Source organism: Rhinichthys klamathensis, unplaced genomic scaffold (genome assembly GCF_029890125.1).
Source record: "Rhinichthys klamathensis goyatoka isolate OS25496 unplaced genomic scaffold, OSU_Roscu_1.1 h1tg000019l_1, whole genome shotgun sequence".
Taxonomy (NCBI): Eukaryota; Metazoa; Chordata; class Actinopteri; order Cypriniformes; family Leuciscidae; genus Rhinichthys; species Rhinichthys klamathensis.
The window spans coordinates 7,167,102-7,187,918 of record NW_026606570.1 but is presented as its reverse complement, the minus strand read 5'-3'; the positions used below and the strand labels follow the sequence as shown (position 1 = coordinate 7,187,918).

The 20,817-nt window shown below is 37.0% G+C and overlaps 1 protein-coding gene across 3 annotated transcripts in view; it reads right to left on the bottom strand.

Annotated features, from left to right (window-relative positions):
• Window positions 1–3,907: 3,907 nt before the first annotated feature.
• The window catches only part of homer1b (homer scaffold protein 1b), a 32,856-nt gene continuing 15,946 nt past the window's right edge, over window positions 3,908–20,817 (bottom strand). For all 3 annotated transcript variants that reach the window (XM_056237682.1, XM_056237690.1, XM_056237673.1), the window contains 6 exons: window positions 14,775–14,867; window positions 14,239–14,396; window positions 5,838–5,994; window positions 5,355–5,465; window positions 5,152–5,232; window positions 3,908–4,414 (listed from right to left, as the gene is read on the bottom strand). In XM_056237682.1, the coding sequence (XP_056093657.1) occupies window positions 4,226–4,414; window positions 5,152–5,232; window positions 5,355–5,465; window positions 5,838–5,994; window positions 14,239–14,396; window positions 14,775–14,867 (789 nt within the window). In that variant the 3' untranslated portion in view covers window positions 3,908–4,225. The remainder of the gene's footprint in view (window positions 4,415–5,151; window positions 5,233–5,354; window positions 5,466–5,837; window positions 5,995–14,238; window positions 14,397–14,774; window positions 14,868–20,817) is intronic.

Below are 20,817 nucleotides of genomic sequence, written 5' to 3'. Positions count from 1 at the left end.
GGTGAAGCAGACTGGAGCAGTTTAATCTTCAGGGAAACTGAGGCTAGGACGGGCCAAAGGGCTCATCAGTGTCCTCAAATTGAACTGGTTAGACATATTGTCAATAACTACAACAGCTCTACTGGAAAGTAATGCATTCCAATCCCAATAGCCTATTTAGAAGAGGAACAAATCCATATCCAATACAAAACACTTATACAAAAGCCATTATGTGAGTCATATAATTTAGGTGTACATTACACATCAGCGAAGAGGTGTCAAAACAATATGCTTTAAATAAATAAAACAGCCATTGGTTTCAGTTAGATATTGTATCAGTGTAACGTATCAGCTGACAAAGCTTAATCATTAAACACACACAAAAAAACATGTTTTCCCTGGTGAGTTTGTCAACTATGTTACAGACAAACTGTATGCCATTACACACACTGATTAAGTGTTACATTTTTAAGGGACTGCAATATTTATTTCTTTATTTATTTTTGCAGATATTTGTGTAAAATTCTCAGCACAGTCACTAGGGTAAATATATATATATTATACCAATAATCCAAAGATTAATATTTAAGATAATTTTAAGAATGTTGTGCAAAACGCAAGTTCATGTGGATACAAATTATACTCTGAAATAATATTAAAAGCAATATCTAGATATTTAACATGTAAAAAATCTGTCAAAACATTGTTGACAATGACAGTATTGACGCAAGTAACAGGTAGTTGACAGGTAACACAGTTGACCATTTCCCCATTTTGCATCATAACTTAAATAGAAGGCCTTTGTCTGGCCAATCAAATGTTATTTTCTTGATCAGATTAACCTTAAATGTTTACATTTATTAGAAATAAAATGATAAAAAATATCACAAACCATAACCCAACATAGTTGACGGGCAATTAATAGCCTATACTCCTTGTCCTTGACAATAGGTCATTGGAGATAAAATACAGAAAAAAAGAAGATATTTGCCATGGCTAGCGAATACCCATAATGCACTGTATAGTATGCATTCTCTTAATGGATAAAATGTGATATTTCTGAAGAAAATTGTTAGGAAAAAGTACAATCATCATCAAGGACATTAAATGTATAGCCTACATTTAAGACATATTATGCAGGGCCCAACAATGCATTTTGTTGGGCCCTATAATAATGTCATTTGTTAACATTATTTTATAACATTAATTTAAGAATTTATTAACATGAACTAACAGTGAGTGAGCCATTTTTTTTACAACATTTAATCTTTGTCGATGTTAGTTAATTAAAATAAAATGCTTCATTGTTTGTTCATGTTAGTTCACAGTGAATTAACTAATGTTAACAAATACAACATGAAAAAATGTATAAGTAAATGTTGAAATTAGCATGAACTAAAACTAATAAATGCTGTCGAATTATTGTTCAATTAGTTCATTTTAATAGTTAACTAATGGTAACAAATTAAACCTCATTGTTACCATTTTTTCTCTGATGTCTCAGCTGTTACCAGTAGTTCAGATTTTTACTGCTCCCATCCTAAATATAATGATTTTTCTTTTTCTAGAATATTTTTTCATTAAATGTTACATTTTCTTTACCAAAACAACATTTGGAACAAACTGGCTTATTGGAAAGCAGAAAAGAGTGACTGGTGATGGAGGGTTTATTTCATGCTGCGAAATGTTAAAGGTTAAATAACTATGTACAGTATATATGTGTTTACTGACCTCTTAATTTTAAAATTGTCCTTACTCTGATCTGCTTCTCCACAGGGTTTCACCCACCTGGATCCAGCTGTCGTCATGATCAAGACGATGTTCCTCTGCTTCTCCAGTACACTTTATAAATGTATCATATATCTCTTTTAATTTCTTTTATAACTGTTTTAATTTTCCCTGCTTTTATTTTGTGATTATTTTAATTCCTTTCTGTAAAGCACTTTGAATTGCCATAGTGTATGAAATGTGCTATATAAATAAACTTGCCTTGCCTTTATACGTTAGTGCCATTATCATTAGAACAGCACTGCCTCTGGACCACAGGCCTACAACTAAAACAGTTCCTTCCCCCAAGCTATCTCCACCTTAAATACCTAGAACACAATTACCTGTTTTTATCATTCATAATTCAGTATCTTATGGCATTTTTGCCACCTGAGTGTTGAACAATAAACACATCCTTGCATGTGAATACATATTTTTACATAACGCACACATTAAATACATAAGTGTTCTGACCTAGATGTTTTACTTTATCGTTTTTTTTCTTAATCTTAATTATTTAAATTTTCTTTATATCCTCTTGTGTTATGTAAGTATGTATGTATGTATGTACCCAGAGCTCCTGAAAACCAAATTCCTTGTGTGTTTACGCACACTTGGCGAATAAAGCTCATTCTGATTCTGATTCTAAATGACATAAATTATATTCTAGTTCTGCTTCCAACCACAAGGTGTCACTCTACCACAACTGAAGACTTGCATTAAGGTTGTCCAGGGTACTTGTCTTGCACCACTCTGACGTGTTACTGACCTGCACACTGATATTCTAGACGTGTTTACTAGACGTGAACATTCTAAAAAGGGAATGAAATGGCTTTTTTGTTAAGCTAACCTTCAGACCTTGTGTAAAAGGTTCAAGTTTAGGATTAAAGAAATGGTTCTCAACCAGGGGAGGAGATCTAAAATAATAATTTTAATAGTGTGATTTCTAAGACCTGGAAGAAGAAAACAATCCTCAATCTTAATACTTATCCAGTAAATCGCTAGAAAAGTCATGGGGCCTTCAAAATGTAGTTTTAGACAATGGGGGTCTTTGGTGTCAAAAAGGTTGGGAAGTGGGAACCACTGAATTAAAGGTTCTTTCTTTCCCTCTTTTTTTCTGTTCCTCAGTTGTTACTAGTGTACTTTACAGAGGCGGCAGGGGTAAAACCAGGATATTATCGCAGTTCCTGTGACAAAGGAGGTCTGCTATGAATCATTATTGCATACTGTAACTTACTCATAGAGCCAGAATTCTGTCCTGGGCCCTGTGAATTTAAATGACGGACCTGCCTTGATGCAAATCACTCTGTGAGAGAAAGTTGTTGTTTCTCTCACAGATTGCGGGTCTAAATGTTATAAGACCTTGGTGTGTCACACTATCATTTTCTCGCTTTGTTTCTAAAGAACAATGCAGTCAGATATCTTTAAATAGTCTTTATTAACATTGGGAAATTTAAAACAGAACTTTCCCACATATAAATACAATCATACTGACAGTGATCTATGTATCATAATACCCATCAGCAGGATGGACTTTTTAAATATTACAATAATATTGTTATTGAAAATTGTAAGGAATTGAGTAGTACATAATTGCATTTGGTAAGTCAACAAACAAAGGAAGATCCTCGTCTTCAAGAAAATCCTGAAAGAATTTATAGATACGGGTTATTATAAGGCCAGTACGATCCGAAAGCATTACACTGGTCATTGGAGAAATCCGGAGTTTAACTATAGCAGGCCATAAATTCGTCTTTTCCACTGTTTGAGTACCTGACGGTCGCACTGAGGTGGCTCGCACTAATCTGGCATACAAACGCTCACACTAATATTGCTCAGTGTATATTACAGGCCTAAAGCATATGCCACATCTACGTCTCAGAGTCTGCTAAATGTCAAGAGCTTTTTAGGTCAGCGGTTGAGTATCCTGAAACTTTGACTGACCTAACATTGAGGCAGTTTCCATGAAGGGGAAGAGGCAAGCCAATAACATTTGGCTACAACATATGGCTCTGAATATCCAGTCTTAAAATACGACTGAAGATCCAGTCAGTGTAATTCATGTAGTGTCCTCAGCAGCATAAGAAACGTCCATTAACGCCAAACAGCCAGGCACACGAAACCAGCACCTTTAAAGAGTAGGAGCCTATATGCAGCCATGTGTTTTTTTGCAGGCTGCCTAATTTGGGATTTTGGGATTGGGAATTCAAGGAAACATCAATAAAAGTACAGGAGTATTGTTGACAATAAAACTTGGTGGGTAGCAGTGGCACTGAAGAGAACGAACCCACCTCAAAAATACAAAATCAAGTGCAACCAATGGTTAATCATTCCGTGTAAGTGAGTGAAGGAGAGACCGACAGTCGAGGCGTCGCTCGAAAGTACGCCAGACTCTCTCGGCCTGAATCGGATGCTGTGTATTTCATAAAAGGAGGAAAGTGGCATTAAAATCAAGTTTTGAGGCTAGAGGTTGAGGAGTCTAGCTGTCCTCTATGAGCTTAGCTAGGTTGTCTCTTAGCTCTGTCAGCTCGAAGATCTTTCCATCCAGAATCTCCAGCAGAGTTTTGAGGTTCTTGCGGAGGTTCTCTTGATCTACTTGACTCGACTCCAGACGCTGCTCCAGATCAACCAACTGTTCCTCAAGCTCCTTGTTCCGCAAATCTGTGTCCTGTAACACACCGTGTGGGCATTCATCATTACACTACAGCTATAAGACATGGACACATGTTTGTGTTCCCAATAACACATTGTTGAATATTTCATTTCAAAACCATAATCACTAATAGAGAGTCCCCCCTCCCTTTGCTGCAATAACAATATATATTTATTATATTGATCGTGCACACACACACAAATCTTTTTCAGCACTATAAATGTCTTAACTGTCACTTTTGATCAATTTAATGCATCCTTGCTGAAAAAGAGTATAATTTTCTATAAAAAATTATACTGACTGAACAATATATGTTATAGATACTGTAATATTTCAACTGTTTAACTGTTCTTACAGACATTCCACCCTGCAAAAACTCATTTTCGGGAGATGGCACAGAAATAATATAAAACAAATTATATTATAGGCTACTATTTGCTCATTCAATAGTATTTGTGTGCTGAAAGTGATGTATTTGAGTGTGACGAATAAAGGAGCAAAATCCGTGGTCACAGAAGATGCATTTGAAACGCATGATATTACCAGGTGTAACGGTAATGCGTCTTGGCTGACCACTTGCGATCAGTTCACCGAAAACACATCTTAATACCAGGTGGAAACATGCTTTTTCTCTAGCTCGCTCGCTCGATTTCCGGGATACTGTATATAAATTGCGGGCGTCAGGGAGCCGCTATCAATATGTGGGAGACTCCCGGACCTTCCGAGAGAGGTGGGATGATGTCTGTTCTTACCTCTAATTTTTTAGTGAGTTCATCTTTCTGAGTTTGAAGCTGCTTTGCATTTTCTATTTCTTCTTTCAATCGCACCATTTCCTATGAAAAACAAGTAAGAAAGAAGTTTAAATGGCTTAAGCATCTGGCAAAGCCAAAAAAAATGATAATGAAAGAAGGATGTTAGTGATATCATTGACTATATACAATATAACAAACAGTACCTCTTCTTTTGCCTTCAGTGTACACTCCAGCTCCTCTATTGTTTGGTTCAGCTCTGTTTTCTGGGATTTGATCACATTGGTTTGACTACTCTGACTTTCCAATTCAGAAACCTGTACACCAAAAAACAAAACAAAACAAAAAAAAGAGTTCACAAATTTAGTTTAGACCTAAACTGAAGGGGAGTTCGCATTCACAACTTTGTCATAGACATTAGAAACACTAAATTTACCAACAGTTTTAGCTTAGTTAACATAGGTCCTGGAGAGCCACTGTCCTGCAGAGTTTAGCTCCAACCTTGAGTGATCCTGAAGACATTGATTAGCTTGTTCAGATATGTTTGATCAGGGTTGGAGCTAAACTCTGCAGGACAGTGGCTCTCCAGGACCAACGTTGCTTAGTTCAAGACAACACTAGATATATTGAACCCAAGGTTGTCGTATGTTCATGATAATGGGTTACAAGGTCAACTCTCCCCTCCTCACCCGTTTGTGTAGCCTTTCGGCCTCCTCCTGATAAGCTGCTAGCTGCTGTTTCCATTGTTTGACGTTGGCTGTGGACTCCAGTAGAGCAGCTGTGAGCTTGGCATTGTTGCTTTTTAGTGTTGCAAGCTCTGCTTCCCAGTGTTTGTTGGTAGTCGGGCTGTAGACAAAAATGAAAAACAACGTTACAATCAACCTTGCATATTATATATCCTTGATTGTTAATGTCCATTTTAGACTTAGGATTCAATCTATAGGCCAGGGGTTTTTTTCATGCCAAGAACCTTCAGATCCCCCAGTGAGGGAGTCACTTTCTAAAATATAAAGGCAGCTATAGGCTATATATCTTCCATGTATAAAATGAATAAACTGTTATAAATACTTTTTTTCTCTAATTAAACAATTGGCTTTTATATTGTCACTGTACTGAAGCAACACAAATTATTACAATAGTATCTCGAGAATACTTGCTTTGTATTAAGCTGTATTAAGTTTAAAAACTAGAGCTGTCAATAGAATAAAATAACTGTGATCAATTTAATTTATGACCAGTTTTTAAAGAGCAGAATGAAACGGTAATGCAATCAAATTTCATATTAGGGACCAGATTTACCAACAGCTTGCGCCAGCGCAAACCCTCTTTTGGCATTAAAAAACTACTGTCAGGATTTACTAAAGAGACGCAGTGAACAATTAGCGCTGAAAAGGTGTGGACAGGGTTATTTTTCCAGCTGACCTTATTCCATATGCATTTTTAGGAGTTTCCCTTTCAGATTGAAAATTTATGGGATAAGAGTATTGAAATGAATCATGCAAAGTGATTTACTAAGGTTTGCACTAGTCAATTTCCTGGTATTTGTGCCATTATTTACTGTCCAGAAAAAGCATGTCTTAAACCAGACGCTGATTTGCACTGCTCTTTGTAGATTGCTTTGGTCATTATGGACATTATCTGACTACGTCTGTGTTCTTTAATTTTCGCGTCATCATTAGATCACGAGCAGAACTTTCCACTTCCATTTGTGCTTTTTCACTCTCACGCTAATCTGTCCTGTTTAGTAAATCTGGCCCTAAATATCTGACACTACCGCTCAAAAGTTTGGGGTCAGTAAGGTTTTATTTTTTTGAATACTTTTATTCATCAAGAGTGCATTAAATTGATCAAAAAGGACAGTAAAGACATTTCCTTGACATCATAACGGAATCTTGAAAAACTGTATCACGGTTTCTGCAAAAATATTACACAGCACAATTATTGATTATAATAAGAAGAGATGTTTCTTGAGCAGCAAATCAGCATATTAGAATGATTTCTGAAGGATCATGTGACACTGAAGACTGGAGTAATGATGCTGAAAATTCAGCTTTAAAATTTAATATATTTAAATAGAACAAAATTATATTTAACTGTGATAAAATTTCACAATATTTCTGTTTGTACTGTATTTTTGATCAAATAAAGGCAGCCTTGGTGAGAATAAGAGACTTCTTCCCATTCTTAATGATTCTTTGACCAGGGGCGTCGAAACTCGATCCTGGAGGGCCACTGTCCCACAGAGATTAGCTCAAACTTGCCTCAACACACCTGTCTGGAAGTTTCTAGTATGCCTATTGAGACCCTGATTTTCTGGTTCAGGTGTGTTTAATTGGTGTTGGAGCTAAACTGTGCAGGACAGTGGCTGTTTCTCAATTTCAAGAACACAAAGAACAGACTTGTGTCCAAGAACACATCCGGGCACTTTCATGCGTCCTCTGTACTTGCGTTCTTGAGTATTGGGGCCCTATTTTAACGATCTAAGTGCATGGTCTAAAGCGCACGGCGCAAGTGCACTTAGGGCATGTCCGAATCCACTTTTGCTAGTTTAACGACTGCAAAAATGGTCGGTGCGCCCATCGCATGGTCTAAAGGGGTTTTCTCTTAATGAGGGATGGGTGTGTTTTGGGCGTAACGTGCAATAAACCAACCAGAGTTTCATCTCCTATTCCCTTTAAAAGCCAGTTCCGCTCGCGCCATGGCGGATTTTCTATTTACATGGCAGAATTTGCTAGCGTAAAAACTGAACACTAGCCTAGAAATCTAGACGCACCCTAGCGGCAGCAAACATTATTTTGCGGCAAAGTGTGGTCTAGCAACTCTCCGTTGACTTTCGAATTGGAAAAACCAAACTCTGGTCAGGCCAATCACATCGTGTATAGAGTTGGTGGGCGGGCTTAACACAATGACGGCAGAGTTGTGACGGTTTCGCGTGATTTCCATAGGTGATTTCCCTGCTACTTGAAAACAAACAAGATGCTGCTGGCGAACAGCGGTCTTTCGAATTGGCTTTGGCCGCGACTCTGGATGACTTGGAGTTAAAAGAATGTCACTTAAGTCATTCTTAAAAAAGGAAGATGTGTTCGGAGTTTTGACGACCGGATACGGCAAAAGTTTAATATATCAATAGCTCCGCTGGTGGGAAAACGCATGGGACTCACTCAGCCACAGCCGTTCGTTGCTCTCTGGTTGGTTAGCGCTATCCTATGGCGTGCAGAGGGATATCGAAAGACAACCTTTTATCCCGCCCCTCGGATTGAGGTATGCCAATTGTGAGTTCCCAGACCTAACATCTTGATAGGTCTGCTTGCCAGGCTAACTGAACACGTCTCCAGAGACGAAACGGATCAGCTCGTTCGCAAGGTTAAAGTGTACAAGCAGACCATCTACGGAACAAGCCGGATTCCACAATATCTTTATGTACACAATAATAATCTTTTACATTGTAATCCTTTTATTTTTAATATTTGGCATGTTGTGTTAAATTTGTGTGCGCAGCAGCACATTTCCCTGTGTGTGTAATAAGCAGAATGTACGCGCGCTGTGCACCTGCCTATAGGCGCACATTAAACATAGCAAAATAGCAAAGTGCCAACAATGCACCTGCCCTGAACACACCTCGTTTTCAGACCAGCACGCCCATGGGCGCACAAATGGGTGCAAATGTAGTTGCTATTTAGACAACGTGGCACACTTTGATAAAATGATAACGGGGCGGGCTGAAACTAGCAAAAAACACGTGCATCGTGCCTGGCACCGCAGTGCGTCAGGTGTATGATATAGGGCCCTTGGAATTGAACTTCGATGGTTGATGATGACGTTGTACGAGAACACAAGGGCGCAAGATCAAATGCATGTAGTGACCCTCCAGGAACTGAATTTGACACCCCTGGTCTAGACCATGAGGACTGTTAAGAGGACGTAGGAAGAATGTCATTTTAAACGTGACTGTAATTAAAGTTGGATGCAAGGGTTTTTAATTCGACCATTCTGTGTTTTACCAAGACTTGGACGCAGTTCAAGAGCAATTAACAAGGGTTATTAAAATCTCTATGATCCAGATTCGATGTCATTTGCATATATATTTTAATAAAAAGATTGATGGAATGTGACAAGCTGAAATAGATCAAAGCAGAATGCCTTCTAAAAGAGATCTCAAAAGTGTAAAGACAAAAGGGAGGCTAACTCTTCGGTTATATACACCATTTCTCATCAGTCCATCTGTGTTCCTCATGTAGTGACAAAGATATCAAGCATAAATTTACAATGTGCTCTGATCCTCGTGTACTGACAAAAAAAAAAAAAAATCAAATGCTGAAACAGTGTCACAGTGCCAGCGAATACATAACCGACCCACATCTCCAAAAGACTATGAGGAATCCCATCCGCTGTCATCCTGTTTAACATCTCATAACACATCCCACTCCTCTGCCTCCCTCCACGCACTCCACCACCGCAGCTTAACCACGCAAACCGTCGCTCAGGACACGCGCAGAGAACCAGCACAGAGTCCTCAGCGCTGACGCCTACGCTATACGGAGCGCCGCCAGTTCCCTTTCATCTCCCCCAGTGCCACCACCTCTGCTGTGGCTGACGTGATCGACCCCCGCTCTGACAGACAACACCTCAACCCACACGCTCCGACTCCTACTGAAGCTGTGACACAACAGGCTGGAGACACACATGGCTATAAAGCGCCGCACACAAGGAGAAGAAATGTTCCTCTGCAGGAGAAAGAGAGGAGAGAAGATGAGAGTGAAGTCTTGCAGCTTCAAGCTAAGAGAAACAGGGACTTCAGCCTGGTAAGTCAACATATGTTGTATATTACAGTATAGTATAGTTAAATGTTCATTCAGTGTTGACTGAATGGGATTTGATTAGACACTTTAATTAAATCGCTAATTAAACACTGACTTTTAGATTTAATAATAGTCATTTTTAAGCCAAATAAAGAAAGGAGTGTTTGAACTTGATGGAACATTTGTGCAGAACACATAAGAATCAGTTCAATGCAGTTGTATGCTGTTTTTTATGGACTTATTGGAAACAAACAGTTTAGTCAAAAAACTGCAATTCATTGATTATCATGCATGTTATTTCATTCTCAGTCTATTCATGATGCACTTTTATGATGTATACTGTTTTCATGTAATAAATTATTTTTCTCTAAAAAAGTTTTTAAGCCTCTTATTCGTATATAAAAAGTTGGACACTTACACTATAGGCTAACAAATGAATGTCACTGCATTAGATATGAAATATCAAACCAAGTGGTATTATTTTTAAAGGGCCATTGTATATATGCAGGTGCACAGAAGCATATGGCTGTCCACGTGACATAACTACAAAGAACAGCACAATGTCAGCGTCCTTCAAGCCTACTGAATGTGAATCAATAAACAATCTCCATCTGATCGTTCCTCCAACAGCCCAGTAATCAACATGTAAATCATTTCAATGGATCCACAATGCACCTCTGTTAAATGTATACCATTTAAGTCCCCAATAAAATGGACTGTTTTCTATACGCCACATGAAAAACAAGACCGTAATGAAGTTTAAAGAGTATTGATTGGTGTACCGCACATTTTGGTGTGCGTATCATATTAAGCCCCACTGTAAATGTGATTCACGACACTGTGATTCACGACAACTGCCCAACCAGCCTCTCAGCCATCACTTTAATTTACTGCACAAGACTGTGGGTGAGAGAACTGACTCACCACATTATAACAGCCAAAGCAGAACAAAAACACTCGACAGGCTAATCTATGACCCATAGGGTCACATTCACCACATTCATATACACGTTTTACACCTTCATCAAGTGACAGGAACAGTATTGTAAGGGGAATTTTGAAGTCAGATCATCTTTAAGGGAGCTAAAAGCATTATTCACTTCAAAATCAGCCTCATTGAAGAGTTAATTGCTGATTATTAATATAAATGACCAATTATCTATAATATCAAAGTGTTGTGAATCAGTCTTGGCAAAACTAAAAGGACAATTTGCTATACTAAGATCCCTTACTCGTGTCAAACATTTTTACGGTAAATGCATTGTTAAAATTCAAGTTGGAAAACTTCAGCAGACTGAGAAATTGAAGTGGAATGACATTTAATAAATGTATTAAATGTGATGTCAGATTTACAGATATCAACCTTAGAAACACAACTTGATAGAAAAAAAAAGACCATAAAACAAAGTCACAAAAAGATTCTCCCCCAAAAATTGCAGAAAATATCAGTTTCCAAAAATGATTTCTCATTTTATATAAAACAACATCACGAGAGTTCAGCTGACATAACTATGCGGTCAAACTTTACATTAGGTGTCTTTACATTACAAAAAATATATTATTATGTTGTATTGCAAAATGGTTTTGTTGCTATTGAGGTGGGATACGGGTAAGTTTAGGGACAGGATTGGAGGTATGGGTAGGTTTATGAGTTGGTTAAGGTGTGAGGCAAGGGTCAACAATGTAATGATATATGTAATTACATGCAGGTACAATGTAATAACATGTATGAACACAATAAGCGCATTGTATCAAATTATTAATTTAAATGTTAGTACATATTAGTTAAAGACACGTAATATGAGGTGGGACCATATATGCTTATCTGTCTAAAAAGAATAACAGAACTTCAGATAGAATTAGTTGCATCTACAGTCATTGGTGCATTCATTATAAAACATTGTAGTCATGTCAAACAGCTGTGAAATGATGCTATCAGTAGGAGCAGACCCGACAAGTTTTAAGCACGTGTCTGAAAAAAAAAAGACAAAAAAGACCATATGAATTTGTTCATAATATATGAATTCACATGGACAAAACACAATCCTATTTGAGGTCACATTGTAAACAAAAAGGTTGTGTTGATTTAACAGTGGGTTTTCTGACACATTTTGCAACAGATGACGCCGCCTCCATCTTCGTAAGTCACATTTGCTCTGGGTTGAAAACGTGCCACTGTATTATATAATTCTGAGTTGTTTGGACATATTATTCTAGAGAAAAAAAATAAAGTTATTGATGCTTCTGAAATTCATGACAATTATAAAACCATATAGCTGTCTGGAAGAGAACTGCAGTGTGGGTGTTAAATGCGGTTTGGTCCACTGTGTATTTGCGTCCAATAATCGCTTAGTATTTTTCAAGTGGCAGGTGAGAGTGAAACATTAACCTGAGATTATGTAAGAAATGGTAGGATGCTATTTTTGAACCTGAAGCACTGGATTGCTCAACCAATTAAAATTCAAGCATCTAGAGACCTGGTGAAATGGACTCAAAATGTTGCCTTTGCAGTCAGACTAAAAAAAGCTGCTGAGTACATACTCATATGAACAAGTGTCTGAATGCTCATACTGAAAATAATTTGCTGAAAAGTGCTCAGGAAAAGTCCAATGAACGTATGACTGTTATTGCTAACTTTAACACTACTTTTACTTAAAACTTTTAGGCGACAAATAAACTAGGGATGCGTTAATATAAAAATTCTGGCTAATAAGCCAATACATTATTTAGTTAGCTTTAGTTATGACTGATAACCTCTAAACAGCTGATATTAAAATTCTGTATTATTTTGTCTAAATAAATAAAAACTAAAACTAAAATCAACCAGTGCTATAAAGTGAATTTAGACATCACAACATAATAATTTACAGTAGAAAAAATGTATATTCATTTTGAGGTTTGCAATAGATTAGATTTAATATTGTTATTAAATTATTAGTGTTTTGAAAGATTAACTTTAAGTGAGTGTTTTGAGTAACTTTAAGATGGAGGCAAATCTAAATGTAAAAATAGAGGAAATAAGCAATGCTTGCAAAAAATAAAAAGAAGCAGAAATTAAAGAAATATTTGAGACAAATTAACCCAAAATCGTGTGTTTTTTTTTTTTTTTGACATTCTAACTACAAGTAACTACATGTCAGCTAACTGTCATTAATTTGCAATACTGGTCAACTAACTCTCATTAGAGTTTTAGTAGACTGTTAGGTGAGGGTTCAGGGCCCGATATACTTCAAGTGAAATCGAATGAACTGGTGTGACGTCATTCCGAACAAAATGAGGCCAAAACTACGTTCATTTGAAGTTCGTATCAAGAGTTCGATACAGCTTGCAAAAGTGGAAAAGTTTGCTCCGGCTGGTAAACACCTTCGAACTACCATTGGTCCGTGGCGATTATGTAATAGGTAGGTGTGGCTCTGAGGCCCCACTTTTTTTGACATGGAAATCTTATCCGGGTTCATTTCTTCTGTTCCGTCCGTCACTGTCGGACGTCCGTGAGTAAAAACATGAACACATTGGAGAGCTGCTTTATAGTAGAAATTAGTTTTAAAAAATTTGTCAAAATGGAAACGTTTGCTACGGCTGGTAAAACACATTCAAACTACCTTTAGTCTGTGGCAATTACATAATAGGTAGGTGTGGCTCTGAGGCTCCGCCCTCTTTGACATGGAAAGCTTATCCGGGTTCATTTCTTCTGTTCCGTCCGTCACTGTCGGATGAAGTTGTAATTCTAATCGAAAGCGATACTGTTACTGTTTTTTCATGTTTAACACTATTATAAATCTATTGTGTAAAGTCATGCAAACATATCCACATGATCAGATGCTTTCTTAATTGCTGTTTTCTTACCACTGTCATTTTTGTTTTGTGTATATTTTAGTATTGAGAGTAAAGAGAGCAGCACATGTTAACATTTCATCTAAACGCTGCTCTCAGCAGTGTGGGCGGCATCGGATGCTCGCTTACAGTAAACCACTATAGTCACAAACTTCTTTTTACCCCTAAGCGAATAACGAAAAAGAACTTCACTGTGATTATGTCGGGGCCTTTAGTAGAATAAATTGACATGCATGCAAAGCTACTTATAGTCAGTAATGTCTGATGGGTGACCATCAAAATAAAATGTTATCAGATATTAAGCACACAGTCTGCTAATACTCTAATGAGAGTTAGTTGATATGTAGTTGCAAAGTTACTTATAGTTAGTAGAATGTCTAAAGTGGACTATCGAGATAACGTGTTACCTCTTGTTGTACCAGGATTCTGAAAAGATTTTATATTGAGCCCCAGTTACCTGTGTGCAAGGGTCGGCGTGGTCGGGGAAAGGTCTGATTGGAGCATAGAATTCGGTGACACGTCAGACAGAGTGACGTCATCACCAGTGCCGTTGATTCGACAGAGGTCCGCAGTGACGGGTGGAGTCAGGGGGGAATGAATGTCGGCAGGCGATTCCTGTGAAAAGCGATTAATCGTGGGTTATTCATTTGTTGCACCCTCACATAGTCAATACATAATCTTCTTTTACATATAGAATTGTTAAGCTGCTAATTAGAACAGGGGATTAAGGAAAACTAAATTTTTCTTAGAGACAATAGATTTCCCTTGGAGACTGAAATGCTGTGACCAGTGTTTATGAACATCATTGTTCTGCACTAGACTGTACTGATAAGAATAAATCATAAATGGAAAATATACTGATAGCAAAAAAACTATTACGGATTTATATTTTTTCAATTACTGTATATTCTCCTATTTTGAATAACAAGTCTTCCAAGCAAACTTTATTCCATGTATACACTAAAACAACAGTTCAGACATTACAGGGCATACCTGAGAGGGCGAACTTGCCAGCTCCATCTTTTCTAGAGACTTCTCCTTGGCCATCCTAGCTGCTTCCTTGTACTCTGAAAATTTTTCTGCAAACTGATAAGAGAAAACCGGTTCAAGCCTTTAAACCATGGGATTCGCATTCAATTTGATAACATTCCCATTAAAGCTCCTGTAGGTAACTTTTGTAAAAAATATTTTTTACATATTTGTTAAAACTGTCATTATGTCCTGACAGTAGAATATGAGACAGATAATCTGTGAAAAAAATCAAGCTCTTCTGGCTCCTCCCAGTGGTCCTATTGCCATTTGCAAAAATACACGCTCCCGGTCAGAAACAACCAATCAGAGCCAGGAGGAATGTCTTAGCAGTGTCAATCACGCTCGTGTACGCGCTGATCACACCCCTCTCTTGCCCAGCGCGAGCCGTCGTTCAAACTCAAGATTGCCGGCGTGCTGCAGCTGTGCTTATGACGGAGAAACAACCTAAACGGCCAATTCTCGAGTGACACCTGCTCATAAAACAAAGAGGTAAAAGGAAAAAGACCGATGACGATAAACAAGCGAAAAAGAAAGAATTACACAGAGCCCATTGATTCGGTGTCAAAACTCTAGCCGCATAACATGTAGATAAAATGTCACGCACTCTGCTAAGCAACAATTGAAACCTGCTAATTCACTGGCTTGTCATGTTGCTGAAATAATGTACTAGCACACCTTATCTAGCATTATATATCGCTAGAATAATTACTTACATACTGTAACGTTAGTTAACGTTATATTAACATTATCTTACTAGCTATTTATAACTTATAGAAAGAGTATAACGTTATAAAGTTACATGTAGGCTATTGGAAATTACATAATGATTTGAGGACCAAGTTTGTAGTCAAAGTATGGGCAGGCCATAGTCAATGTAAAGCATATTGTTGACGTTTAGTCCCTATTAGTGAATGTGCCATATAACTTTTTATCCGCTGTTATCGGTGGGCCTGTTTACTAGCCTGCGCGTTCACGGCAGGCTCCGCTGTGGAGGACGAGCTGTGGAGGGAGGGCTGTAGCGCAGCAGAGAGCAAGGGGGTGGGACCTGTAAGTTGTGCTTGTTCAAATTTTCAGGCTAAGTCAACGTTTTCTCAAAACTCCCTACTGCAGCTTTAAGCTACAAATGTTAATTATGAATATTCTCTGAATGTTCAAAACATCTGATTTTTAAATGCTTCATAAACCTTTTTTTCTTGGTTATGCGAACATTAAGGGAACATTCCGTTTTATTTATATAAACATTCCGTTATATTTCCGTTTTGCAAATATTATGGGAGCGTTACATTTGAATGTTCTCTGAATATTCTGAAATAAGTAGTAGCCTAACATTTTAAAAAAAACATTAGGCCAACATCCAACTAAATGTTTCAGGTAAAAGCATAAATAATAATTTTGTGCTAACTTTTTTAGAACTTTATTAAAGATGAAGCTAGTTACTGGAAGAACGTTTGTTCATAACTTTGAGAGAACCTTGCCAGTTGCCACAACGTTAGCTAAAGTTTTAAGAACGTTCCCTGTTTGCTGGGTTGGTAGTTTGGTGCTGGTCCAGCTGATGAAGCATATCAACCAGCATGATCTTTCTGGGTAAATCGTTCAACCAAAAAAAGTATTCCTGGTAAAGCTAGCTAAAAAGAAAAAAAACCTGATGGGGGGACACCAGCACACCAAGCAGGAGACTTGCATACAAAATGCAATTTTTATTTATGCTGGTGACTATCAATGCTGTTCTTTTAATGTTGATTACAGAGACAGAAATAAGAAGATCATGTTTATGTGTTTAAATGGATGAACAAATTTGGATATGTGGTATCTCTTCTAAAAAAAAAAGGAGCAATGGTGGTCACAGTTCCCAATATAGACTGCTCCCATTAAAGCTTCCTGGCCTCTGAAAGGACTGAAGCATTTTCCTCTGAATATCCAGCAGGAAGATTTATGTACACTTTTAGGTCAGGGGTGTTCCATTAATAATGTTTAAAAATCAGATTTAAAGTGAATATACCTGAGACATTTGAGAAGTTTGAGGCATTTGTAATTAAAGAGAGTTCATCCAAAGATAAAAAAAAAAAAAATATGGTTACACTTTAAATAAGGTTCCATTAGTTAACGTCAATGTTGGGGAAAGTTAATAGTAATGCGTTACAATATTGTGTTCCTAAAAATGTACTTAATTCTGTTACTTATTTACTGGGGCTGGGCTTGCTTGTTAATTTTTGTAATAACAAAAAAAAGTTCTATTTTTGGCAAATGTAAAGGACTTTCACACCAGAGGTGAAATGAATAAGCCTCAAGCTAAAGGAAATGCAGATTCACACCTGAGGGTGCAGCTCAAATAAACCTTTCAGCTTTGCAGCTATTCTGATTTGCAGAAAAATTGGACGCAGAAGAAGAAAGATAAACATTCTTACTTTCAGCAATAAAAACAACAACAAAAATTAAACACAAATATGATGTTTAACCCCTTACCCCACACCTCGCATTTTGGCAAGTGGGGCATAAATGACATACCCAAAATAAAAAGGTTGCTGCTCATAAGTCATTCTGAATAGACACATAGCCAACATATATTTAGAAAGCCAACACTTGAGAGTTTACAGTTCAAGACTCCGACTCAATGAACTTTATTAAGAGTTCATTACTCGTAAATAACAGTGTATGGAGATATATAAGCTCAAACATAAAAAATAAAATAAAAAAAACATTAAGAATATATTTTTTAAATGTATAAAAATATGATGTGTCTGTGTTGTAGAAACACAATGATGCTGAAGCCAAACCTCTGCTCATGCTTCATTTCAAATCTGAGGATGTTATCTCTAAAACTATGAATTGTAGGAAGGCTGATAAGAAGGCTGATAATATGCTAATAAACTAATTTTTTGCCCTGTAATCACCCATTTGCAGTCTATTGTCTAATGCCTGGTGAGGAGAACTGTCCCATTCATGTTTCTATTGTTCTCACTCGACAAACCTTTCACACCTCTGCCGTGATTGAGACCTAATTTTCATTATTTTTTATCATTATTCTTTTGTTTGTATTCAGCCATTATTAGCTTTTATTCTGGCATTACATGCTTCCCCATCTATACTACTTTGATCCCACTTTACATTAATCCACCTATTATCTGAAGTCTTTCTGGAAAACAAACAAAAATAAGCATATTCTTTGGACCTTATGTGAATTATTTTAACAAATTAGTTTACGGAATAGAATAGCTCCTGGCATATTTAAATACTGCAGGATTGCTTAATATTCTACACTCACCTAAAGGATTATTAGGAACACCATACTAATACTGTGTTTGACCCCCTTTCGCCTTCAGAACTGCCTTAATTCTACGTGGCATTAATTTAACAAGGTGCTGAAAACATTCTTTAGACATGTTGGCCCATATTGATAGGATAGCATCTTGCAGTTGATGGAGATTTGTGGGATGCACATCCAGGGCACGAAGCTCCCGTTCCACCACATCCCAAAGATGCTCTATTGGGTTGAGATCTGGTGACTGTGGGGGCCATTTTAGTACAGTGAACTCATTGTCATGTTCAAGAAACCAATTTGAAATGATTTGAGCTTTGTGACATGGTGCATTATCCTGCTGGAAGTAGCCATCAGAGGATGGGTACATAGTGGCCATAAAGGGATGGACATGGTCAGAAACAATGCTCAGGTAGGCCGTGGCATTTAAACGATGCCCAATTGGCACTAAGGGGCCTAAAGTGTGCCAAGAAAACATCCCCCACACCATTACACCACCACCACCAGCCTGCACAGTGGTAACAAGGCATGATGGATCCATGTTCTCATTCTGTTTACGCCAAATTCTGACTCTACCATCTGAATGTCTCAACAGAAATCGAGACTCATCAGACCAGGCAACATTTTTCCAGTCTTCAACTGTCCAATTTTGGTGAGCTCTTGCAAATTGTAGCCTCTTTTTCCTATTTGTAGTGGAGATGAGTGGTACCCGGTGGGGTCTTCTGCTGTTGTAGCCCATCCGCCTCAAGCTTGTGCGTGTTGTGGCTTCACAAATGCTTTGCTGCATACCTCGGTTGTAACGAGTGGTTATTTCAGTCAAAGTTGCTCTTCTATCAGCTTGAATCAGTCGGCCCATTCTCCTCTGACCTCTAACACCAACAAGGCATTTTCGCCCAGGACTGCCGCATACTGGATGTTTTTCCCTTTTCACACCATTGTTTGTAAACCCTAGAAATGGTTGTGCGTGAAAATCCCAGTAATTGAGCAGATTGTGAAATACTCAGACCGGCCCGTCTGGCACCAACAACCATGCCACGCTCAAAATTGCTTAAATCACCTTTCTTTCCCATTCTGACATTCAGTTTGGAGTTCAGGAGATTGTCTTGACCAGGACCACACCCCTAAATGCATTGAAGCAAGTGCCATGTGATTGGTTGATTAGATAATTGCATTAATGAGAAATTGAACAGGTGTTCCTAATAATCCTTGAGGTGAGTGTAAGTTTGCAATTAACTGTTTTTATTCCTTTTAAGGAATACTTAATCTGTTTTTGTGCAAATGAGATGAGTAAATGCGTGTTCACATTTAGTCTAGAACTACAATAATCATCATGTTTAGACAGCGCACACAACGCCTCTGCACCCCATTTCTCTCAACATGGAGACAAAAATGTGTCAGTCAATACATGGGGAAATAAAGTAACTTCTGTTACTTATTTGAAAAAGTAACTCAAATATTTTGTTGTTAATTTAAAAGTAATGCGTTACTTTAGTTACTTGAAAAAAGTAATCTGATTACGTAATGCACATTACTTGTAATGAGTTACCCTCAACACTGGTTAACGTTAGTTAATGCAATAACTAAAATTAACTAACAATGAGCAATTCATTTGTTAGAGTATTTATTATTTTTTGTTAATGTTGGTTAATATAAATACAACTGTTCATTGTTAGTTCATGTCAGCTCAAGTCCATTAAATAAAATAAACACAGATACAACGTTTGATTTGAATAATGTAAATGTTGAAATTAACTTTAAGAAAGATTATAAATACTTTAAAAGTATTTTTCATTGTTAGTCCAATAAGACCATGTTAACTGTAACCTTATTGTAAGGTGCTACCAATTATCTTTTAATAATTTACTCACCTTCAAAACTCTGTGACTTTATTCTGTGGAACATAATAGGAATTAAATTGTGTAAAAAATATTTATTGCATTATATTATTGTATTACACAAAATATTATTTAATACGACCGAATCAACCTGACTTAAATTACATATAATTACCATAGAAGTCATTTTTATTTATAAATGTGACTCTGGATCACAAATTCAGTCACAAGTAGCATGGTATTTCTGGCAATAGCCAACAATACATTGTATGGGTCAAAATTATTGATTTTTCTTTTATACCAAAAATCATCAGGATATTAAGTAAAGATCATGTTCCATGAAGATATTTTGTAAATTTCCTACAGTAAATATATAAAACATTTATTTCTCTAACTCGTGGATGCAGCACAATCGCGAACATAAATGGACAACTTTAAAGGTGATTTTCTCAATGTTCCGCACCCTCGGAATCCAGATTTTCAAATAGTTGTATCTCGGCCAAATATTGTCATATCCTAACAAACAATACATCAATGGAAAGCTCATTTATTCAGCCTTTATGTGATGTAGAAATCTCAATTTCAGAAAATTGACCCATGTGACTGGTTTTGTGATCCAGGGTCACATATATATATATATATATATATATATATATATATATATATATATTAAATTAAATGAAGTAGAAATAAAGTGTTAATGTAACAACTGCACATTTAAACGTTGTGTAGTGCTATTTTATGAAACTGTTATGGTCCATTTGTGTGTGTGTGTGTGTGTGTGTGTGTGTATGTTCCACAGAATAAAGTGAGAAAGATCAGGAACTACATGAGAGTGAGTAAATGAACACAACATTTTCAAAATGATAAATAAATAATAGTGAAAATACTGCTATATAATTCACTTTGTATG